General features: G+C 37.0%; 1 protein-coding gene across 1 annotated transcript in view; it reads left to right on the plus strand.

The window, feature by feature from the left end:
* THSD7A (thrombospondin type 1 domain containing 7A) overlaps positions 1 to 25,700 on the plus strand; it is a 193,127-nt gene that overhangs the window by 68,512 nt on the left and 98,915 nt on the right. Inside the window, exons 2-6 of the mRNA XM_090142742.1 lie at positions 1,511 to 2,342; positions 18,004 to 18,252; positions 19,811 to 19,992; positions 21,772 to 21,840; positions 25,311 to 25,466. Coding sequence (XP_089998868.1) covers positions 1,511 to 2,342; positions 18,004 to 18,252; positions 19,811 to 19,992; positions 21,772 to 21,840; positions 25,311 to 25,466 — 1,488 coding nt within the window. The remainder of the gene's footprint in view (positions 1 to 1,510; positions 2,343 to 18,003; positions 18,253 to 19,810; positions 19,993 to 21,771; positions 21,841 to 25,310; positions 25,467 to 25,700) is intronic.

Genomic DNA, 25,700 nt, shown 5'->3' on the forward strand with positions numbered 1-25,700 from the left:
AGGTGCATGTACTTTGTATATTGAAGGTCCCAGAGCTGAACACAGTGCTCCACGTGGTGTCTTAGAACAGCAGAATAGAAAGGGACGATCATCTCCTATGACCTGCTAGCTGTGCTTTTTTATATTCAGTCCAGGCTGTAATTGTCTTTTGGAGCTGCAATTGCTGATATCTGCATTAAAACTGGTGAGAGTTTTAAAGTTAGTGTGAATCAGTACTAAGGCAGGACATTATATTTCCTTCCAGTAATTCAAAGACAAACTGCTTTAAATAATTTTTATAAGACATAATTAATTTAGCTTACTGGTGTGCCGCACCAGAATTCTTCTGTTAGCCTGCTTTGAAAATAACGAAGTCTTCACCCTGCAATTCCCACAACTTTACTCACAAGTAGTCTTGGTACAGTCTCTAGGGTCATCTAGATGAATAATGATTGAATGGCCTGACCTAGATTTTTCATGGAACAGTAGCAGTCCATACTCAGAGAAAATGTATTTGGGTGGCCAACTGTCTGCAGGTGGATGTTTTTCTTTGTGAAATTGTTACATTTTTTTTTTCTCAACTGCTTGTGCTTTTCTTTTTTTACCGTAAGTCAATGCACAATGTGTAAATACCACTTTCCAGATTAGAATTTTATGAGGGGGACCTTAAAAAACAAAAACAAAAACAAAAAAACAAAAAAGAAAACCCTTCAGTTCTTTATCATATTATTTGTGCATTTTTTGAGTAGGGCCTAGTGAATATTGCTGTTTTCAATAAAAGAAAAAGCAGCCTTGTGAGCTTTCAAGGATATAGATTTTTATTGATCTGGCTGTCACTAATTATAGAAATGTGTAGGGATTTTATCATAGACCTTAGGGATTTTAAAAAAAGCAATAACTTCTGTTCTTTGGAGAGTTGGTATGTCTCTGTCTTAAGCATTTCTTCCGTATAACTATTTCAGAGCTTTTTCTGGTACAAACTCCTTAACTTTCCTTTTTCTTTTCCTTTTATAATTATAATAGAGGAAGAATAGATGTGGCCTACCTGAAATTACCTTTATTTTTTCCCCAAAATGTTTAGTCTTGTTCTAATTATTTAACGCAGTACAGCAGAAGGAGAATGGGCACAAAGAGTACAAAGGGAGTAAAATAGAAATGTGAAGCAAAAGTTAAAGCAGTCCAAAAAAGAGTTTTCATGTAAGTGAAAGTATTAAATTCATGACTTGCAGGCAAAGACTTTGCCTCCTGTTTTCTCAAAGACACGTTTTGCGATAGCTCAGTTCTTAGTTTTCTAATGAGATTAATTCCTTAGTATATTCTTGAAATTAAAAGTTCAGTTTGGCTAGGATAAAAAGTGAAATCTATCCATAATCATAAGAGATGAAGAATAACCCAGTATTTGTTTTGTGTTTCTCCAAGCCTGAAGTTCTTAGAGATACTGGAAATACAAAACTGATTCTCTCAACTTGGCTTCGCACCTGGTCAAAGAACAACTAGGCGTGCAACATTAGTGTCTTCTCTTCTTTTCCAGGTCCGTGGGGGAGATGCATGGGAGATGAATGTGGCCCAGGTGGCATCCAGACTCGAGCAGTGTGGTGTGCCCATGTGGAGGGCTGGACAACACTGCCCACCAACTGCAAGCAGCCGGAGCGGCCGGACAACCAGCAGAGCTGCTTCCGTGTCTGTGACTGGCACAAGGAGCTGTATGACTGGCAGATCGGCACGTGGGATCAGTGCCGGCCCGTCCTCTCCCGCAGCCATGAGAAGCCCCAGGAGTGCCTCAGAGGGGAGGATGGCATTCAGACAAGAGACATCACCTGCATCCAGAAGTCCAATGGGGTGCCTGCTGAGGATGTCATCTGTGAGTACTTCGAGCCCAAGCCCCGCCAGGAGCAGGCATGCCTCATCCCGTGCCGGCAGGACTGCATTGTGGCTGAGTTTGCCCCTTGGACAGAGTGCTCTAAGACCTGTGGCAGTGGGCTTCAGCATCGAACTCGGCACGTGGTGGCCCCACCACAGTTTGGTGGGTCTGCTTGCCCAAATCTCACTGAATTTCAGGTCTGTCAGTCTAGCCCATGTGCTGCTGAAGAAAGCCTCTATAGCCTAAATGTGGGTCCGTGGAGCATGTGCTCAGTGCCCCACTCAAGACAAATACGGCAAGCAAGAAAACGAGGGAAGAGCAAGGACAAGGAAAAGGACAGAGAAAAGGCAGTTCGGGATCCCGAGGCTCGTGAATTAATTAAGAAGAAGAGGAATCGAAACAGACAAAATAGGCAGGACAACAAATACTGGGACATACAAATTGGGTATCAAACCAGGCAGGTTACATGTACTCACAGAAATGGGAAAACTGCTGCTCTGAGGTAATCACTGTTTCTTCATTTGCAAATCATTATTTGTCTCTATTAACTCTAAGATAAAGCACACATAAGTGCATGCTGATATTAGTTCACACAAGCCCAAGTCTCAATTTACCACATGCACTATTTCCAGTATGAACATCCCTCATCAAGATCAAAACATTTCTGTGACAAGAAATGTTCAAGCTGTGCTGGGGATCATAGTAAGCATCGCATGAATGTGCACTATTAAACTGTGCTAACTCCATATTCTCTGTCTGCCTACATGTTTTTCTCTCAAAAATATGATGAAGTTTATAAAATGTCAGCTCTGTTTCTGTGGATTGAGACAAGTTTTCACCTGCAGGCTTTAATGAGTCGTTCATGTTTGGAACAGGTGATGTTATTGCCTGCAAGGCACAAAAGTTTTGGAACAGTCAGGGTATGACATATGATATGCTTGAGAGTGCAGCGTTTTGTCCAATGTCTTTCGTTATGATAAAGAACATGCAGTATTTTTTATCCTTCTTGCTTCTTAAGGTGAAATTTATGAGATTGTAAAACTTGTGTGTGTGTACTTTTTTCCACTTATTTTCATTTGCTTCTGCACCTTTTCCTTCATTTATTTGTCAGTGGTAACCGTCTGTTTTTGTGTTTTCATTTTATTTATTTATTGTTGTGCTTTTCAAGATATTAGGTGGTTGCAGATGTTTCCGTAACTCTTTCCATAGGCTTCTGAGTGCTTTTCTGCAACCATATAATTTTCCACTTGCTTGTTTTGTTTGATGTTCTTTTGCTAGCTCATGTTTTTCCCGCATATCACCCAGAACATCTTTGTCAAACTGGAAGTCTTCTTTCTGTCTCTTCTACATTTTTTCTGACTGTGATGTGATTCTTTCTACTTTCTTCCCTCCAGTACAATACATGATAAGTCAGTTTTACTTCATCTGTGAAATGAGTAAGATCCCTTGCTGAATCAGGTTGACTTTTATTTCTGCTAGGTAGGCTTTTAATAGCTTTTTTTCAGGGTATTTTTCTTTGTTATGCCAGTTTAACATTCCGTCATAGAGCTTGCAGTGGCTTCAACCTTTCCTATCAAAAGCCACGTTATAGCTTTTCAAGTATGATAAACATCATCTTTTAAGGTATATTTAATCACAAAACTTCAAATTAATACAGAATTTTCATTTCTCCATGGCTGAACATCAGCGTGCATCTACAGACCACTCCCCCAAATACCTGTCAGTCTAAGTTCAGATGATTAATGCTACAGTAGTGGAAAGTTTGAATTGTTTAGTTGGGAGGTAATACAACTGCATGAGGATGTGAGGTGTTTAATGGTATGTAAAATCTTATCACAACAAAGATTGGGATGAATTAATCTCTAGATATCATAGATGTAGAGAGAGAGTAAAAATGGTCTTAATGACAGTGGTACTGAATGAAATTATATTTCCTTATATCAGGCATAGAGAAGCTCTGGAAAGGACTGTCTGAAGAATCTGTGGTGCTTCCAGCTTTGGAGGTTTCTAAGAATAGATTAGGAACACCTATCAGGAATGGTTAGTGAAGTAATCTTTGAATAACAATGAGTTAGGGTTGAATTAGTGTCTGTACAAGGAATCTCAAAGCCAGAGTGCTCAGGCAGTGTCAGATTTTGTCTGCAGCACAGTCTCCGTGGTGGTACAGAAAGAAGTTGCTCTTACCTCTTCCCTTCCCAGCTTAACATTATGCAGCCCACGCTGTGCAGCAGCCCAAGAATGTCATTACTCTTTAAATATGAAGAATAATTTATTAAACACACCAATTGCTAGTAGCGAGCAGCCAGACATTCTGTTTGAAAGTCTCCAAGATTTTTTACGTTTAAACAAATAATAAACAACTACAATATTTAGAGGAAGAAAAAAAAAAAAAAAAAAAAAAAAAAAAGAAGTTGGTGGGGGAACATTCCTATACTGAGATTCTGATAAATGGCACAAGAAAGATAAGGTATAATTGGCAGTTTATGACATACCTCTCTCATCATCTTTATATTTTCTCTTGAATTCATTCAGATCAGTAATGCTGTCTTAAATGCAGACACTTCAGCATACCATCTATGCACCATATATTCAGGCTGCAGCAGGGAAATGGATGAATTCTGTTGCCTGAGGCAGAGAAACAATAGATGGTACAATGTAGGAACAATTCTTCATTGGAGAGAAAATGATATAAATGATGCAATGGATATTTTCATATCTAATGAATACAATTTTACATTGTAAATGTAGAAAGGATTTATAATATAATAGTCTTCCTATCAAGTTCAGCATATTATCTTTTTTCTTCCAGTTGCATAGTAAAAAGAAGAAAAATTGGTTAAATGACTCCTTTGAGAAATACTAGCACTGATACCTTCACTTTTAAATACCAAACTATGTGTCACCTATATATATGTACGTATCAGTTTATTTTATTGTGTTCTCTACTCTGTAGTCAAATGCTTTATTCTATGGTTACCTTTCCAGAATCTCAAACAATAGAATTATTTTTCTATGTGGGTTGTCAGTGCAGCCAACAAAAATGATTTTATAATCTCCATCCATAGTAGGCATGTTACTAAATAATATGACAAGTAAGGTGACTGGATAACCTGCTGTGCTCATGTGAAATGCTCCTCAGCTTGAATAGTTCATTTTCAGTGAGTTTTGACTTTAGTAATCAGAAACAATCAGCCCCCTAGCAGCGTGACTGGAAGAAGAAAAACCCTCAGGCGAGTAATATTTTTTGCAGAGGTAGCAAAATTGATACAGTATAAAAAGGGTTACAAAAAACAGGATTCAGAAGGATGCTCCAGAGAAAATGATTCTGTAAAGCTGTCAGCAAAACTTCAAAAAGGCAAATTCTCTAGACACATCAGCACACCAGTCATGGTAAAGAGAAGTGAAAAAAGAAAATCAAAGTGTAATTTATACACTTTATTGCCAAGTGAACAATACATAGTCTCCCATGAAGGATGAAATATTGGATTTTGTATTGCTTGTTCTGCAACGAGGTGCATGTTATACAGCCTATATTTGCTTTTTGTTTCCTTCAGTCTGAAATTCTGATGTGTTGAAAGTATTTTAAAAATAGAATTAGTGGAGAAGAGAGAATTCAATAATTAAAGCTGTCTTCAAAATGACTGCCCTGGATATGTAACAGAACTAAAAGGGTGTCACTCTTAGTGTAGAGGACTGATCCTCTGAAATGTTTCCTCTTTTTTCTGATGAAAGTGGAATCTGTTAGAGGTCCCACAGAGAGCCATTAGACTAAAAACTGGCAATGCAGAGAAACACAGTGTGTGTGTAAAAATTGGAGTTGGAACTCTTTGCACTATTACAAGTTGTGATGTTTGTGCCTCGTGTTAAGCCTGTTGTTTTCTATCAAAATTTACACTCTGTTTTCACTTGCTTCTACTTCATCAGAATTTTAGCATTTAATCTCAAACATTCCTTCATAAATGTCTTCCTGAGCAGACTTGCAGAGAAAATATTAGCAAAAAATGTTTTGGATGTTTTTATTCAAGCTTAGGAAAAAATACTTTGCTTTTACAATATTTTGGTCATTCACATGACCATTTCACTGACAGGCTTTGCTAAGATCCTTCTGGACTGGGGAAAGGGTATGAAATTTGGAATGACAGGAGCAGGTTATGGACACAAGCATTTGTAATTTAGGAACATGGAATAGAACTAGTTCTGTCCTTCTTGACCTGTATGTTTCTGTATTTCAGCAAAAAATTTGGAAATTCTCTGACAAAACACATCAGGTTCCCCTCTAGTGGTTGGCTCATGCTCATGGTGACCGGCTGTGGCTGCCAGGCTAAAAGGCTGCAAGTGAGAGTGAATGTAAAACAGTTCTCTTAAAGCTATGAGTAACTATTAAAGAAAACCACAACCATTCTGCACATTTATTTTTCCGTTGTTTGAATATAGCTTACTGTCTTGCTTAAGCTGGAAACAAGAAGCTCCTGTCTGCATGGGTGAAGAAATGGAGAAGTAGAAAACAGACACTTGCAGCTCTTTGGCTAAGTGGTTACTGATCCCTTACAGCATCTCTGTAGCAGAGGCATATTTGAGAAGCTAAACAGTATCGATGACTTGTAGTTACTTGTAGCAAGAAGCAACGGTAAAAATTTGGTAATATTCAGGGCTTTTATTTCTTTGATGGGAAATCATATGCAGTGACAGTATTGAGTAATGGTGGTAGGAAATAGAAGCATTCAAAAGTTAAAAAATTCTGAAGTCGTCCTGGGCAGCCTGGTTTAGCAGCTTTAATAGTACAATCGTATTTCATTTGTTTTACCTCTGTCCTCCTTGGAGAGTAATTATTTACTATATCTTATCCTCCTCACTGATTCTGTGCATTTGTACAATACCTAATGAAATATATCTGTACCTCATCATGAATTAATGTCTCTTGGAATGATATCATTGCTATACTTTACTTAGTATACTTTATATACTTCATACTTCAATTCTGGGTTTGGGAACTGAGTTTTTGTTTCTTCCAATATTATATTTGAGAGTAGAGAGAGATGATAATGGGGTACCAGTTACTGAAGTGCCCTGCTAATTTCAGGCAGACAGTTTGAGCTATATCATGCCCGATTTCCTTCATGTAGACCTGTATATAGATAAAGCATATCCACTGTACTTGTTTCTGACCATAAGTCTTATACTGGATACCCAGAGAATTAGAAAACGACTGTCTGATTTAGGCTGATGAGCAAGTGATACTCAGAAATCAAAAATGGCTAAAAGAAAGACAATCTGATCCTCTAGGGTGACATTTTAATTTCATTGGTCTTTCCATCTTTCCCAGTCCTAACCCAGTGCTCATCTCGCGAATCATGCAACAAATGTCTCCTTCCACATTATGAGCTCTCACTGTCCTTTATCATTTGTGTGAAGACTGTGAGTTACAAAAAATATAGCATAAACCTGTCACTTTCTTTATGTCATTAATCTGGAGAAGGAGAAAAGTCATCCTGAGTTATATGTTGTGAGACAGAAAACAGAGAACCTCAGACATACAATGCAGCAGCTTTGTTTGTTGTTCCCTGTCATGTAATCCTTGCTTAAAAACAACCTTTAAAGGATTCTGTTCTCTGGGCTTCTCCATGAGACAGAAGGCAGAAAGGGCAGCATGCGAAAGTGGCAGTGGCGATGGTGAAGTAGATTCAGGGAGGCACACTTCAGGAGTCCAAAGGGATGGGCAGCAATGCAGAGAGGGCTATTGGTAGAAGTGACAGTGCATAAGCAAACTTCAGCTTGGTCAATGAGGACCTGGTGAAAGCGTGTGTGCTTGCATGTCTGAGAGAGATTTCTTGTGTTACTAGAAAGGTAACTCTGTAACCATTCTTGTAGAGGAAGTCTCCAGGCTCACCAAATAGTGAGAATCTGTAGGGGGTTCAGTAGCAAAACACCTGTAAAAATCTCATGTTTAGATAATGAGCTGTACACAGTTGACTTAATAAATTGGAATTAGTCAGAGCACATGCTGTTAACAAATTCAGAAGAGAGAAGACGACAATTATTGTGGAAGAAAAACCTTCTGATAACTAAAAACTGAAGAGTAATTGTCAGATGCATTGAGATGTAGAATTTTAAAATATTATTAGAGAAACAGGATGCAAACCTAATTGCTTCCTTACCACTTTCCGTTGTGTTTTTAGAATTTCCATGAATATGAGAGTCAGAAGCTTCCCATAGATTTTTAATGTGATTTTGTTTGAGGCAGTAGATGCTGTGGATATGCATAATATTATTCAATGGGTGTTTCTTTTTATTCTAAGTACCTGCTCCATCATCTTACCGAGGCCGTTGTTTTGACAGTGGCTTGTCAGTGTTGCTCTACATCTGACACACCACGCCAAAATCTAGATTTAAGATGGAAATGTACACACTGTGCTGAGTAATTGAAACACCAGCAATGAACCATTTATTTATCCACACTCTATTTTAACTCTTTTCATAATGAACTGTTGCTTTGTTATTTAGATGTATAGCATTCACATATTTTTACAGGAATCATCAAGCTTGGATGCTTTTTGAAATATATTTTTATTCAGATACAAATAATTAGTCTTACCTAGCAAAATGGAATAGTTCGTAATATAATGGAAGGCAGAATAGATACTTTGATAATCTCTTCTGGCCATAAATTCTACAAATGAACAAATTAATTCTATGTATGTTTTCTAAGCTGAATTTCTACTCTTAATTTAGTTGGAGATCAAAAATCTCAGGGCCTAGTTCCATTTATTACCGACTATCTTAATAGTATTCTTCTATACTGCATTTTTATGCCTTTTTTTCTGCCTCATTATAAGATAATAGGTATATTAATTCACTTTAACATTCCAAAGTAAGTATGTAGGTTGCTCTGAAAGTAATGACTCCTGTTTATTTTCCTGGAAACTACAGTAGCTACAAGGAACACAATTACATGATTTGATAGAGCAAATCCTCAGCTACAAACTATTTTTTAACATTGTAACGGTTGGCCACTTTTCTTTTGATGCAGCCCAGGATACGGTTGGCTTTCTGGGCTGCCAGAGTGCACTGCTGGCTCATATTCAGCTGTCATCCACCAGTACCCCCAAGTCCCTTTCAGCAGGGCTGTGCTCTATCTTTACATCCCCCAGTTTGTATTGATAAGTGGGGCTTGCCTTGGACCCAGGTGCAAGACCTCTCACTTGGCTTTGTTGAACCTCATGAAGTTCACCCAGGCAAACTGCTCAATATTTCTTGATATTGTTATCACTCTCTGAACAATCTCTCAGTAACAAAAATAAATTTATTGTTTTATTCTTTCTATTATTTGACTGCCAAGCATCTGGGACATACAGTACTCTCTTATTCACAAATTTTGGCTTTTTTCTTTCCATGAATCTAACTGTTAGGGACAAAGTAAATGCTAATTAATGCTCTGTTATGAAAATTCTTCCCGGTAAATTTGACTTCGCCTTTCTCCCTCGCCCCCTGTCTCTTCTCCCCAAAAAAGATTTTGTAAGTGCTTTCTCTATGCTATTGCCAAATAACCTCTTGTTATTTAAAGATTATCTGTAGTGTGAGATGTGCATACATGTCACTGTATTATTGGACCGTGAAAGATACTACCTCTATCTAACCAATTCCACTTTCTTGTCTGCTCAGAATCTTGTGATATCTGCAACAGCACCACAGAAACTGTTGCCACTTGTTTGGGTGCAGTAGAATTTCTTCTTTTGCCTGTATTAACCAATATATTTTCCTTCCATTAAGTAATTGTATTTTCTGTTTATTTTCTTCCATAGTGTCAGAAGCTGAAGTGGTTTTGTTTTCTTCAAAACTGTTTTGGCTGTACATATTTGTTGGCAGGACTAATGAAATTGTGAAAGAAACATGGGAATAATGTTGTGAGAAACACTTATCTGGACAGTATTTGGACTGTAAACAAATAAGACAGGCCTTATTGTGTGATTCTAACAGACCATTATACTGTGAGGTACTAATGTTTTCTCAGAACAATGTACAGTACAACCAATAACAAACAGTGCAGCTGTGGGAAAAATGAATCAGAACTATGTTATGAGGGATACTTGTTACATTTGCCACCAGGAAAAAATGCAGACGCATTTTCAGTAACCTTTGAAGAAACAAGTGTGTTCCAACCTTAAAATGAAACTCTCAAGGATGACTAGACTTTACATTTTTTTTTTATCTTCATAGTAACTCTTGGGAATGATCTGAATTATGAATTTAAATCAGCTTTCTACTATCCCTCCTGTCTAGCACCTGCTCATTAAACAGAATTATTCTTTTCATTTAATTTTATTTATGAGAAAATAAGCTGGGTTTTCTCTGTTGCCGAGTTTATAACAATCTATTTCAAAATCCAACTGTACCTTTGATGGAAGAATGGTACAGAGTTTGTATTCATGTTATTTTAGTGATTAAAGCATCCAGCAGGCTGTGTGAACTCTTTGAGAAGAACATTGTGTAAAAAATATAATAGCTTCTTGTAATGCACTGGGACATTGTGTTTGTTTCTTGTTTCCATGTATTGACTCCAAAATCTTTATTACTTATACAGGGCATCTCTTAGGGTTCCATGGTGGTCAGTAAAGAAGGAGGAGGAGACACTACTTCAGCAATATCATAAGTTTAATCCCAAATAAGACAACTGTCTAAATTCAGCATGATTGTTCCTGGATTTTCTAGTGCAATCTGACCAATGGGGTGATCATTCAAGGTTGCTGTAAAAAATTTTACATGATTATGTACATTAGCAACTACAAGAGAGAAGACCTAGAGTAAATATTAAGAGAAAAGCAAAATACTCTTGTATTCAAACCCCATCTTCATATTCTTCATTTTTTAAGGATTCTTTGATGCTGGATCTATATTCATTTGTGGTTCTAGAATGTCTTGCAATAGTCCTGTGTGACCAGCTTAGAGTTTCTTAGTCTTTTAAATATTTTGGAGGAGAATAACAAATTGATCTTCTTTCTTTGTCAGAGACTTCCTCTAGATTTAGTTTGCCCTTCAATCAAAGATATAGTCTCATTAAGCCTGCTTGTGTGTACTGTGGTTTTCAAGTACATATAGTGTTGGTGTTCTCTAAGCCATTTGTTGTAACTTCAAGTCTTTCTGCAGACAGATTTGTTTAGTTTAACGATCCTGTATGACAGTGGTTTTCATCTTGTGGCTGATGGAAAAGATTGAACACCATTTGACTAGTGACACAATGTCTGATGAGATCAGCCAGGATTTAGGAGAGACTGTTAGTGTTCCTGATTATACCACTGGTTAGGAGAGATGCCTGATTGCGTGCAGGACATGCAAAACTGGGACTGAGTCACATTATTCTGCTCTAAGGGGGTCCAATGTGCTTTCTTGAGTGTGCTAAAAAAATCTTCACTTTTCTTCCTTAGTATATAGATGAAGACACGTTAAAACCTGCTAAAGGGTTCTAGATTTCTTCACCATGTTGGTTGTGCTTTGATATGAAGCATTCGGAAGAAGTTCCCTTTTTCTGTTCAACTGCTGAACTACCTTATCTCCCACTCATTATGGGTTTCTCTCTGTCACATAGCCCCATGTCAGATAGTTTTTAGTTGTTTTCATTTTTCTTGAGTTTTTAATTCATTCATGCAGTCTTGGGTGTTCAATTATTTTATGTTGGTAGGGTTTCACTTTAGAATACAAGGATTTTTTTGATAAACATGGAGTAACCTTCAAAAAGAATGAAGTTCCTTCAAATTCTGGGGTAGAGCTGCTCAGCAAACAGAGGGGAGAGCTGGATCCACATCCATTCCTTAGACATCTCTGTATTGCTTTGGTGTGGTTTCTGATAACACAGTTCTACAGAGAACTCTAGAGCCAGAAGGGCAAAGAGCCTGTGGATGAAGTCTACTACCACATCAAATACTGATCCATGGTTGAAAGATCACAGTTTTTAATTTAAATGTAAAATTCTGCTTATGTCCTTTTTCATTACAGCTCTAACCCCTGGCTTTTGTTTTCTGTGAATGAGAAAAGTTTATGTTGGCATCAGTTTCCCTGCTTAACCACAGCCACTTCATTTCAGAAGTATAAAAGTCTCTGTATATAATTAAGTGGGAAATCAAATAGAGGAAAAAATGGATTTCAGAATTACAGGAGAATGTATGCAGTGGTGGAAAGTAAGGAGTAATAGCTCTGAAAATGTCATAAAAGAAACCTAACACTTAATGTTGATAAAGATAAAGGAACAACGAAGACATAGTAGAGTAGTGCAGACAAAGAAATATGTTGAAGAGTTTATTTGGCTTACACTGACCTTGTCAACTGGGCTGTATTAACATTTTAGGTAAAAACAGTAAATAGCAGTTCTTGTTAAATTTCAGCAGGGGGTAAGTTAATCAAATTTATTGTTGTAACAATGTTCTCTCTGCTGTACAATTTTAGATCCAAATTATGAATGCTGCATTGAAGTTCTGTAGCATTTGAACATGAAAAACAATTGTGCTGGCAAAAACACCGAACTGATCTTTAGAATGATGTCCCCTTAAAACACTGGATGTGTGGACTCATGTTTCCACTAACTTTTAGATTTTTCACATTTCTTTTAATTTGCAGATACTCTGGGGCATTCTCAGAATGAGTCTTGGAGAGCCCTCAAATCCAGGTCTGTTTTATGTATCAGAGTTGCCTAATTAGAAGGAAAGAACCTGTGATTATAGGGTATAACTGTGTTAAGACAAGGTAGATTAACTGAAAGAAAACTTTTGGAAATAAGAAAGAGACATGCGAGGACCAAGCTAATCAGTGCTAGGGAGAGAATGCATAGTGTATGTTTATGCAAGGAATGAAATTAACAGTGTGGCTTTAAATCAGAAATAGCCTATCTATGGTTACTGGTGAGTAAAAGTGATGTGTAACTCATGGCTTTCAAGATGAAACAGATGCTAGGACCTTATTCAGGTTCAGATAGTAACTGCATTAATTTGCAGAAGAAAAAGGTTATTCAGTGAAAAGATATAACTTGTGCTTGGGAAGACTTTCTGCTAGTTTGCTGGAAAATGGGAGTATGTTGGAAAAGCGTGACCAACTTGGGCTCTTTCCATTTGTGCACTCTTTTGGCTACTGCAAAGACAGATATTTCACTGTAGGAATCACTGGTTAGAACCATATTGTTTGTCTTTTCTCATTAACTCTTCTTTTCAGTTATCAGCCCATCAACATATGGAGGAAAAACCCACAAAAAGGGAAAATCTCTCACCTGTATAAGGAAGTTATAAGTTCATGGAATAAAATCAGATAACTTATAGAAAACTTATTACTCTATATCAGTGTAGAGATCAGTAAGGAGTCCCGTGGTAAGGCATTTAGCTTCACCTATTGATAATAATAATAATAATAATAATAATAATAATAATAATAATAATAATAATAAAACAAAGTATTATTCTATCATTCTATGAAAATAATGATAAAATCCTAGTCGGATTTATAGACAAGATAATTACAATCATTTATTCCATAACTCTACTATATGACTTAAACTTTGAGACTCAGAGTACAGACAGTTGAACAGGTCATTGGCATATAAAGCCAAATTGTTCTGATTTTTAAAATTTGTAAAAGTATAGTTCACTCTCTAACAGAAATTTGGGGTACTTTAGAAAGAATCGATTTACTGCTTGACTCATGCAATTTTATCACACATGTAAAAGCTCAGTGAAAAGGCTACTTTCAGCTACCAACTTGCTCATTAGTACACGGGCACTATGGTGTATTTGCCCCAGACCTATGCCTCTAGCTTCATTCTCTCTGTGTCTGTAACCTCAATTATCCCTGAAATTACTTTGAAATCCCCGTGGGAAATCTTCTTATCTGAAACAATGTTTAGTTTTTATTTATTGCTTCAAAGAGTAAAAGTGAGACTACAGAACGTGACTAAACACAAATTCCTAACCACACATCTCTAAAAGAGGTTGAGCAGCAATTATGGCCTATCTTTTGCCAACATCATATATTCTTTACTTCATTTATCTAATGATAGATGTCTTTGAGGTCGGAATAGTTTCAGCACTGGCTTAATGGCAGTTAGACTCATTCAATCCCTGTGACATTTACTTGTTTTTGCCTTTTCTTTCCACACTGTCATCTACCTAGCACAACCTTACTTCACATAGTATAGTACCGTGTACTCTGCCGAAAGACACTTAGGACACTGTATTTTGGCAGAACAGGTTTTTTGTTTGTTTGTTTTGTTTTGTTTTTGTTGTTGTTTTGGAAACAGAAAAAAAAAAAAAAAAGATAATACCACATACACACAGATCTGCACTAAAAATAATGCCTCCTATTTTATTATGTTGGCCCACGATATTGGAGGTAGATGTTGTATTATGGCAGTAGGGGTTGAACCTTCCTGGCAATATTCCATATTTTGTTGCCATGTAACAAGGAGCCAGCAGCAGGGAAATCTGACAGAATGGCATCTGACATGGAAGTGCATGTGAAGCAAAGGTATGCCACTGAATTACTCCATGAGGAAAAAATTGCCCCCACAGACATCATTCAACACTTGCTGAGTGTTTATGGAGACCAAACAGTGGATGTGAGCACAGCAAGGTGGTGGGTGGTGTGTTTCAGCAGTGGTGACAGCGACAGAGGGTCATCTCCACTGGTATAGATTTTTATGAGCATGGCATGCAGGCTTTTGTTCATTGCTGGCAAAAATGCATAGTTAATAGTGGTCATTGTGTTAAAAATAGTGTTTTGTAGTTGAGAAATTGCTCTATGAAATAGTATAATTGTGCTCTTTTCTCCATGGAAATAAATAGGAGGCATTACTTTTGGAATGGCATATAAGTATATTATGTGTACAAAACAAGTGATGCACAAACAATTGCTCGCCACTCACTGATGAATGTCTGACCAGTGTCCAAGCAGTGGCTGCCCCCTTGGCCTACTCCCCTCCATTTTTCAAGGTTTCTTTTGCATGATGCCACATGGTATGGAATATCCCTTTGGCCAGTTTAGGTTACCTGTCCTGGTTCTGCCCCTCTCCCAGCTCTTTATGCCCCTCCCGCCCCCTCTCTGGCAAGACCATATGAGAAGATGGGAAAATGAAATGTCCTTGACTCTGTACTGCACTGCTTAACAACAACTAAAACATCAGTGCGTTAACAACATTGTTTTTCTCCTAAAACCAAAAACAGCAAGGCACTATGAAGGAACAACTCTGTCCCAGCTGAAACTGGGACAATATCACTGCTTATTCCTTTCTTGTACATCCTCATCACCTTTCTTGCTTTTTATTTACACACAGATATTGTTCCTATAGACTGTGGGCCATCCATCTAAATTTTCCATGGAGTTGATTTAATCCATGACTTTGGGCTCCCTCTGTCATAACAGTCTTTCAGGGCAGGAGAGATGATGCATGATTTTGGATTGTTGCACACTGAGTCTAATTCTAGTCCTTCCACGTTACCCACCACGTGCACCCAGGTCCTTGAACAAAAATGATCCTACAAATAGGCTTGATTTTGCCTGAAGCAGGAATAACTCAGGCTGTTTTCCCTGCATATTTTTTCATGTTCACTACAGGAACTTGATTTCCATTTCCTTCTACAGTACATAAGAGGTATGATTGGGCAGGACTAGCTCACTCAACTAAGATATGCATTTGCTAAGTGTGTATGCTAGTATTTGAATGTCCCACCTCTGACTCTCTCAGTGTGGTCTTTGTATTGTTCAGTTTTCCCAGAGGCTGGTTGGTGCATGATAGAGGATGTTATTTGTACACCCAGTGCCATGCTCTTTGTCCAAAGTGGTTATTTTGGAAATGAATCCCATTGCCTGACTCACGTCTTTCTGGAGTGCCATGTTGCCATAAGATTTGTTTTTCAAGGTCCAGGATAATGTTTCAGGTGGTGGTATGGGACATATCATTTTGAGCTCAATTGCAGCTCAAGGTCTCATTTCTCCTATCCATCAATCTACCCAAAGCACTGTGTGTTGCAGTGGAGGTTTCCCTTGTCACGGAAGGAAGCAGTCTCTGTATGAAGCCATACAGGAATGGCCAGAGACAACGTCAGGGTTTTTGACAGCTTCAGTGAAGAAAGAGAATTACTATTATTTTTAGTAAAACAAAACCAAAAACAACTTCTGAGATTGAAAATTAGTCTTTCTCATGTAACACCTCCTCCAAAGAAAATCTGAAGTAGATGTGAAGCCAATAGCAGAAAATTGTATATAAATAATCAATCTCTTTTCTTCTCACCAAAGCTCCTTTCCAGTGGCAATTTTATGCATGTTCACTGGCAAGTTGTATCTAAAATTAAATTCAGCCTCAGTCACAGTATGAGTAAAGAGATTGGTTTTATCTGCTCTCCTAGAAGTCACATTGGAAACAAACTTAGGAGGAGGCAATGATTTATCACCTGTTCACTGTTTTGCAAGTACTGTTCCTTTTAGAATGCATAAGGAATAGATCCATCGTCCAGTCATTAAAATGTGTTCCTTGGTGGGATAAATGAGTCTAATAGCAGAAGTTTAGTAATTTCTGTATTGACTTTGTCAATAGTTACTGTAGTCCTATGCCAGATGGGACTAGAAGGAAATGAAAAAGTGGTCACTAGGCATTATCAAGGAACAATTTTCTCAGCAGCTTTGAGTGTCTTTCACCCTAGATAGGGTATAGTTTTTGTTCTATAGCATAATAAATGGTATATGTAATGTATATATTTTTTTCTATTCCAACTTTCACATAATGAGTACATGCAATTGTTATCCTTCTGAAAAATCACATTTCATTGATCAAGCCTAGGAGACTGCCAGAAGATACTGTTTAAATGCTAAGTGTTTTGGCTACTTCTTTTTATCTATTTGCTTTGTATTCCTCCATTATCCAAAGTATGTGAGGGATGTACTAGGGATAGTGGCAAGTATATCTCTCTAGTCTTTTCAGTATCCATATATTGACACAAATCTGTCCAGCTCCTTTCAGAACCTGCTGACCCTGACTTCAAAACCAAGGTTTTCTGATAGCAAGATGCAGAAGTGCTTTTCAACTGTATCGAGTATTTTATTATCGAGTTTATCTTTTTAAATAGATCTCCTATTAGTCTCATCAAGTATCTCTACTTCCTGTATTATGAATTTCTGTTAATAGCAGTGCAACATGATCCTGGCTATGTGTATAGCAAATTTTTGCATAGCAACAGAGTTGTTGTTAGCATTAATTATTCTGTGTGATCGTGTGTGTTTATTTGTTTTAATTAAAACAGTGAAAGTGCCACTTGTTCTGTTGATTATTGGAGTGATCATTTCATTGTGCCATCTGCAGATAAATCTTCTTCCTCTCTGGCTACTTTAGAAGTCAGAATTTTATTACAAAACAGACATAATATGTATACCTACATTGCAATTATAATGAAGAAGTTAAAGTTACGATTGGTTTAATTGTGTTTTAGCTTCAGTATTGCTCATTTTCCTATTGTAAATGAAGATGGAAAGTTAGAAATAGGTTAGTTAGAATATAACATTTGAAAATGCAGAGGCATTTAGAAGGAGAAAATTTTGCTGACAACCTATGTAATATGTGATTAAAGCAACTGGAGAATGGAAATGAAATGACAGACTTATGTGAACAGGAAATTAAGGCTAGAGTTTCACTGTACCAGAGAAGGCCCTATTTTAAGGGAGAGGTTTTGACCATGCGGTACTACTGTGGCAATACATCGTCTGATAACAAAGCAAACAGTTAGTGTCCAAGTATTCAATATATATGACTTGATTCTGTTATTGGTCTTTCATATCTTTATTTTTCCAAGAAAAATAATTGTATAAACCCAAAAACAGAAAATAAGTTGTGAAAAAAAAGTTTATTTTCTCTTTTGCATTTCATACATACATAGAACATTTGTATTTTAATATAAATATAAGATATGACAATGCTAATCATTATTGTATCACTAAAATGATATAAATATGTCTATTTTGAATTGGTTTAACAAAAAGCACTTTTACTTGACTTTGTGAGATCATATACCTGTGGATTGAAATCTAACAGCTTTATAAATATTGACTGACTTTGCTTGTTGCAACAGACAGCATTTTTCTGTAGGAGTTCATGTCTCTCTCCACATATATATGCTGAATATTGTAATGTTCTTTTATTCCAGCTTTTGCAAGCAAGACAAGTTGCCAATTACATTCCAGTCCTGTGTGATCACTAAGGAGTGCCAGGTGTCAGAGTGGTCAGAATGGACCCCCTGCTCTAAAACCTGCTTTGACATGACAACCCCTAAAGGGAATCGTACAAGATCACGGACCATTAAGCAGCTCCCTATTGGCAGTGAAAGTGAATGCCCACAATTAGAAGAAACAGAGCAGTGCATTACCCAAGGAGATGGTGTAGCACCATGCATTACGTAAGTTGGTTCATTTCAGTTCAGTTCTCCCTATAAAAAAACGAAAAATTTCAATTAAGCATACATGGCCAGTAACATCAACCAAATCATTACTAAAGTAATACTGAAATAATAGGTTTGATTTTTATATCCTTTGCAAATTCAGTTCTTTCCTTAAAAGCCTGAAGTCTGTAAATAGCATCTATTACAGTGAAATCATTCCTTTCTCTAAATACAGGAACAAAAACCCCAAATACTTATTTTTTCCATTAGTGTTCACTTTTAAAAGAGAATGTTTGTGTTCACACAGGCAGAGTCAAGATCATAATAAAGCAATTGTATTAATTTGTCAGTAATCTTCCTACATAGCATTTTTGCCAGTATTTTCTGAAGTATTCTGTTGGAAGAAATGCTGAACATAGGAAAAAGCTGAGAAATATCTCTTTAGCTGCCAGGCTTTTTAATGAGACTCTTTAGAGCACAATAAAAGAAAAGCTGGGCCCCACATGGAAAGTGGGAGAGCCTAACATTAACAGTAAATAAATAACCCTGTTCAATGTTTAGGAGAAATGACAGCAAGCACCTTACATTCTAGAGACTGCTGTAACACTTATCAAGACTACTATTAATGTCCCAACTGTGCTTTTTTTTTTTACAAGACTAGCAGGAGGGGCTGGGGAAATGTTATTTGATGCTAAGCCATTTTGTATCTCCATCTTTGACTGTGGTGCATATTTTTCATTTAAGAGTTGAAATGTCATCTTTACGCTTTTCCAAGCCACACTAGGAAGCAGTTTGCTTGATTTAGCCTTAAAGTGATTGTTGGATAAAGAATTCTGTGGCATTTCTAGTGGTTTGTAATCCTGACTGGGATTTTAGCTCCAGTCACAGAACTTCTTTCCTGTGCATTCACTGATTAGAAAGCTCACAGCTTCTCATCATTCATCAGTACCCAGCAAGGATGCTTCAGCATTGCAGAGAAACTGTCTTCTTGACAGTGAGAAAGGAACTTACTGAAATGGTATCTGTGATAATAAAAACATATTGTTATTCTTTTACCTTGATATTCATGAGAAACTTCTGTGTCTCTTATCAAAGATGGACTCAAGACTTCTGCTTTTGTTTTTGTGGGTTGTGTTTTTATTTCTACCTCTGTTTTTCTGGCTCTTATGTTTCTCAGCATGCACATTTATTTGATATTTTGTTTTGTATAGACTGTCTAGTTCTAAAGATTACTAAGAGTCACTGTCTGTACAGTTAGCTTAGCTGAACATACACTCATATTTTTCTGCATATGAAGTTTTTCTTCCCTCCAAGAAAATATTTATATGTGCAGTATGTTTCAGAAATTGAACAGGACAGATCTCTCTATATAGTAATGATTTCAAAAATCAAATAACAGAGGAAATGCTTTCACCCATATAAAATATCAATCTTAATGCACCTCTTTGTATGAGAAACTGAGTCTCAGGCCTTTTAGAAAACAGATAAAGATATAAAGGTGTTTTGGCCTGTATAACAGTGATGTGTAAAAGAGCTTCATGATTTTTGAAAACCTAATTCATTCAATTTCACCCAGGTATGGCTGGCGGACCACAGAGTGGACAGAATGCCGCGTTGATCCTCTACTCAATCAACAGGATAAAAGGCGAGGAAATCAGACAGCACTGTGTGGAGGTGGCATTCAAACCCGGGAAATGTACTGTGTGCAAGCTAATGAAAATCTCCTCTCCTATTTAAATACCCTCAAGGAAAAAGAAGGTAAATTTAATTTACTTGCAATTCAATTAGTATGAAATCAGAGTACTTCAGCATTCCATTGCTCCTGGACAGCTACTGTCTTCTATCATGATTGCCTTGTTACATCACAAGTTACAGAAATCCAAGCTTAAATAAATAAATAATAATAATAAAAAAACTAGTTTGTATGAAAATATTTTATTGCAGGCTAAGAGATTTCTTTATGCTGCAAATATTGGTTCCTAGCTATGAATTATTGTTCCTTAGTATGTACTGAAAAATATTGTCTTATGAGGACATCTCTCAATTAGAAAACAAGTGAGAATGAAGGTCAAAAATGTTAGATTTGTTCCTTTGTCTACTGCAGTTCTCTTGTGTGTTCTTGAGATCCATGATGAACCTATGAGGACTGAGATGCAGACATAATATGCCAATTCTGCAAACTCAATGTAGAAAAATGAAAAAATGTGACTATATTTCATTCTCAGGGAATTCACTTTTCTTTTCTTGATTTGGTCAGGTTTTTAAGACACCTTGAAGACTGAAGGCCAAAATAACTTCATGGTTTTTGTTTTTTTTTTTTCTCCAAACTGAACTAGAGATTACTCTTTGTCACTGTCACAGCCTGTAGAGCTTCATAGGAAAATGGAGAGTAGCTTAGGAGAAATATTCTCTAGTTAGTTTAGCAGTGTATTTACTGAGGAAAAAACCTCAAGTTTTTTATGTTATTTTTGAATGATAATGCAACACTATAAATTTAGGTATGTCAGTGACTTAAGCTAACTGCATTTAGCTTTTAATTAAATTTTCTCTATCCTCTTCTGTAGCTGTTTTGTAAAAACATACAAGAGCATTAAAATAAATAAATAAATACGGCCACATACTCCAGGAAAAGGGATATCCTTATAAAAGCCATGTGTAATGCAGCACCTGGAGCTGAGCTAGCGGCAGGGTAGCGAGGTTTCTGCTCTTAAAGGCACAGTTTGTGGGGAGTGTTAGTGCCTAAATCTCTTTCAGCTTGAGTACTTGGACTAGCAGAGTGTGACTTGTATGCTCAATGGGCTTCACATCTGTATTTATTAAAGAAGGAGTTTTCAAGCTGCTTCATCTAATGCAAATCAAAATGCCCTGGGGCTTTTAGTAAATCGCCTCTGTGGAACAAAGTTTTGACGCTCCTGCCAAAGACTAAAGAAGTAAGAACTCTCAGCTAAACAGAGGTAACAATGAAATCCGTGGCAGCTTACTGTTCAGTATGGTGATTAGGATTTGGGTCGGCTGTGAAGTCTCGCTGGCTTAGGCGGGTGTGAAATCGGCCCTTATCAGAGTGTGACAGGAAGGCGCAGAGCCCATCCAGAGGTAATCTCTGCAGGCCCCAGAAAGCTGATTAAAATGTAGCTAGTCTTTGGATGCATAAACATGAGAACAATTTTGCAAGAGCTCAAACTCAGGGTGAAGCAAATCTTTACTTACAAAGCAGCTCTGGGATGCTTCCATGTGTAGGAGCAGGTTTAAGAGGTGCTGTTTCTCCATTCCTCCTTCCTGCTCCCCTCACACCATGGATTCAAAAAGGCCAGAGCTCCAGTGCTCTGCAAAACAAGCAAACCAGTGTATACTACTTGAAAACTAGGGGTATTTTGAGGATGGGGCAAAGCCAGCAAGACACCTATCAGTGTTAGCTTTGGGGAAACGCCTTCATTTCAGTGCAGTTTGCTGTTGCTAGTAGTTCATACTGTCTCAGTCAGGGATCTTTGAAGACATCCATTCTTGCATACTCATGGTGGCGTTTCCCTGTTATTTCAGAAAGTCAGTCACAGAGCAAGTCGAAGGCTAGTGCTGCACCTCTGCTATCCATCACTTTTGAAATAACAGGTAGGTAAATGAAGGCCTCTGACCTGGCCTTTCAGTCAGAAGTGCGCCTAGGAGGCAATGTCCCTTCTGGGGGAACTATGTTGGCTGTATGTGTATAATTGACATGTTTATGTAGCTCTAGAAAAGTTTAATGAATTTTTGAATTATCATAAAATTTAAGAACAGTTTGAAAATGTCAGGCCTGTACTTAAGGAAATGAAGTTCATTAGCCAGCTAGGAAGCTCAAACAATTCCATGTGCTCACTCCTGAAGAGTTTCATCAAGTGACTGATATCCGCTCAAGTCTGAGTGCTGGGAATTACTTCATTGCCATTTCCTGACATTTTGTGGCTTTAAAACACCAAACTAGGGCTCCAGTAAGTATTTTATCTTATAAGACTTGCCTGAACTAGTATTCCCCAGAGCACTCCAATTTGTATTGTCTCCTATCAGAATTTATAAATGTTGACTTGATGAAGAGGGAGTGCAAGATGTAGTAATTAGCTGACAATCAAGATTCCTGGAGGCCACTGTCATTCTGCCATCTACTTTAATTTCTCCATCTCTTCACCTGTCCATTTAACTGGCTTAGTCAGGAATTTTCTCTTAGAATAAGCCTGTGAGATAGACTGTGTCATCTTTTTCCAAGTACCATTAAAACTCATGGTGTAGAAAGAGGATGGGAAGAAAGTTACTTTATGGGCACAAATTTATTCTATATCTACAAGCACTCACTCCTTATCCTGTTAAACACAAAGGAACTGCTTACATACATAGAGTTGAATGGTTGTTTAAAGGATCAGATCCTGAATTACTTCTTGTCGTTTGATCACAGCATTTAACGTTACTGAAAAATGTGCAAGGAACATGTACTACTTTGTTGCTGTTCATAATGTGCTCTGAGCTTAGATTTTTCTTGTTTTTCTTGGAGTCAGAGCACTTTAGCTGGAGAAGCTTCCTTCCATTGATTCTTGTGAAAGCAAGTAACCAGGAAGGAAAATGAAATTGTGTCAGCTTCTGCAGATGAAAGCTTTTTTAATAATTTGGAAAATAACTTTTGGCTCCTAGTGTTGAATTCATTTGTTTTAAAGGGAACACATAACAGTCCTTGTGTTAGACTTTCAAACATTAATTATGTTCTTGAAACCAGCATTTCAAAAGTATTTTAGCATTTTGAGTGACTTATTGATATCACTTACAAGTCCCCAAAGGACTTGTTGTTTACACTGTACTCTAATTGAATAATGGAAAAGGCAGATATTTTCAGTATGTGTTTTCATGAATAGTTTACTTAACACTCTTTGCTGATAAAACTTAAAATTTTTACTGGACAAAATTCTTCAAAAAGTTGAAATGATATTCCTCTTGCTTAAGTTGATCTCTCTCTAAAGCCAAGCACTGTCACAGTTCCTTCTATTTTGGATTTTCATGTCCATCTCATGTTGGCTTGAATCCACCATGGCTTTGACAATGAATTACTACAGTACCATGGTAGCACCTTCTCTTTGCAGACTCTTAGAAAACCTTGCTGAGATATGGAACATTTGTGATATGAAAATATGCTATTTTAAGCTCCCAAAGCTTAAAGATCTTTGTTACTTGTCTGAGTGCCATACAGTTACCTAGTGTGATGATAAGTGCTTTATCCTGATGCAGGCTGGAGATGAAGCAAGACATTATGAATGCTTTCCTTGTTCTCTGAGGCAAGACTGTCTCACGGGTGTAATTGACTCTTAATTTCAACTGTCTCACTTGGACAATTTCCTGATTAAATCAAAGTTTAAAAGTATGGTTAACATTTACTGTTTTGTTTTTTTTCTTTTTTATTAGAAACTATTCAATATAAATCCAATTGCTGCCAAATTATGTTTATTTAATTCCATGTTCTACAGTAGATATGCATGTTGTATTGATTATTATACTTTTTAAGTGTGCATGTCAAATTTACTGTAAAATTCAATTTTCTATCATCATATTTAGTTCCAACAGTATTGTAAAAATGCTGGAATAATTTTTTCCTGTTATTGTGTGTTAAGAGATTGGTAAGCTGAAGGCAGTAATCTTTAATGACTACTTGCCATCTTCATACCTTCGTTATGTAGAGAAAAAGAAAGTAAACCTGTGCTAAAGGAGGCAAAATAGGAAACAAGATTAGAAAGGCTAATATTTTTCATTCTCTTTTCCCCTTAAAAAGTAAGAATTTAGTGCTTTTTCTTTAAAATGAAAGATCATCTGCTTTGAAAGTCTGAATGGAAAGGGGCACACATCTATAAATACTTAAACAACTTGATGTTTAATTTAAAATTTAGTCTGTTGTTATTGATATCTTTTTTTCTGAAAGATATTTTGTCATCCTTTCTTCATTCAAGTAGAAAATATTTTAGAATATATTTTGTCACATAAGTCTTTTCATCAAGAGAGAATGTTTGTAGGGGTGATAGAAAATTAATGTGGTAACTTTCCCATGGAGAAGTCCAGAGGGAATAGGAGAGTGCTTTAAGTTTAGAAACTGCATGTTTCTTCAGCTGGACAAAGAGGATGAACATGGCAAACTTCAGTTTGCATTCTAGCAGATATTCTCTGCTTAATTTAATATTTTGCCAAGTTTTGTATTTGGAGAAGGTTTAAAATCTTGCTCATAATGAAGTGGTAAACTCTGAATTCTGTGATTTCATCTGGCACCTTACAGATATGTCTGAATGTTTGTATAAAACAGGAATTGAAAAGAGTGAGGCCTGTGAAGTTTGGAAGAAACAGGATGACTGGATCTATCACAGAGCATTACAGATCATTAAAAAACAGAATAAATTGCCTTCACAGATGTCTTTATGGATTAATAATACTGTAATGAAAAGTCAGTTATCTTGGGCAAAGTTTCGATAATTATAAATGCATTATATCTATATCTATTATATGCAAACTTATTTATGAACTGGATCTGCTATTGCACAAATCTTGTTGTTGAGTGTGCGCTTGGAGGTCAATGGAGTAAAAGAAAAACAAAATTTTGTCATCATTTTGATTATGTTTTAGGTTTTAGCTTATAAATAACCTTCCAATTATTCACGAACCACGCTTTTGAAGTTATAGTATCATATAAGAGCAAAGGGATTTATACAGCTTTTTGTTCAGTTACTGCAGTGAAAACATAACTCAGTAAGACAGCAGGACATCAGTTTATGCAGACAGCAGTGTGAGCAATGTTACAACATAATCTGTCCATTCAATGAAAGGTCTAGGTCCAAGAGGATGCTGCAATATCTACGGTCTTCCTGATTCCACTTAATTGGATTTGGCTCTGGTCATGCCTCTGCATGTTGTTGACTGAATTCTGTCTCCTTTTTTTCAATACAGGCATTTTACTTCACATCACTTCATCAGATGAGAATGATGAGATAGCAGCCTTTCTGAATGAAGGATGGTTTCGTCAGTTTAGAGCTGAGCATCATGACTGGTGACATATGAGAAATATGTTGATTTTTTTTTGACAGCCTCGAGGCCAGTGGACCGTAGACTGTGTACAGGACCTCTTCCCAGCACCTCACAGCTGTGCCATATCCCCTGTCCTACGGAGTGTGAGACCTCAGCATGGTCAGCCTGGGGACCATGCACCTATGAAAACTGTGATGATCCTCAGGCCAAGAAGGGTATGTAAATATTCAGTGGAGCCTTTAATGGCAAGTATTTCATATTCCTAGAACATTTCTGTCTGTGCAGTCACCTTAATGTGTATAGTATATCCAGTGCCTCTCAGCACCAAAAAAAGTCATCAAACTGCAACTATATTTTGCACTATTTCTCCAGGAAAGCTTGCAAAAATAATAATTGGGCTCTCAAGGACAATTTGGGTTATTACAGTTCAATTCCAGTTTTAAACTTTA

This window comes from Phasianus colchicus, chromosome 6 (assembly GCF_987193195.1).
Source record: "Phasianus colchicus chromosome 6, bPhaCol1.hap1.1, whole genome shotgun sequence".
Classification (NCBI taxonomy): Eukaryota; Metazoa; Chordata; class Aves; order Galliformes; family Phasianidae; genus Phasianus; species Phasianus colchicus.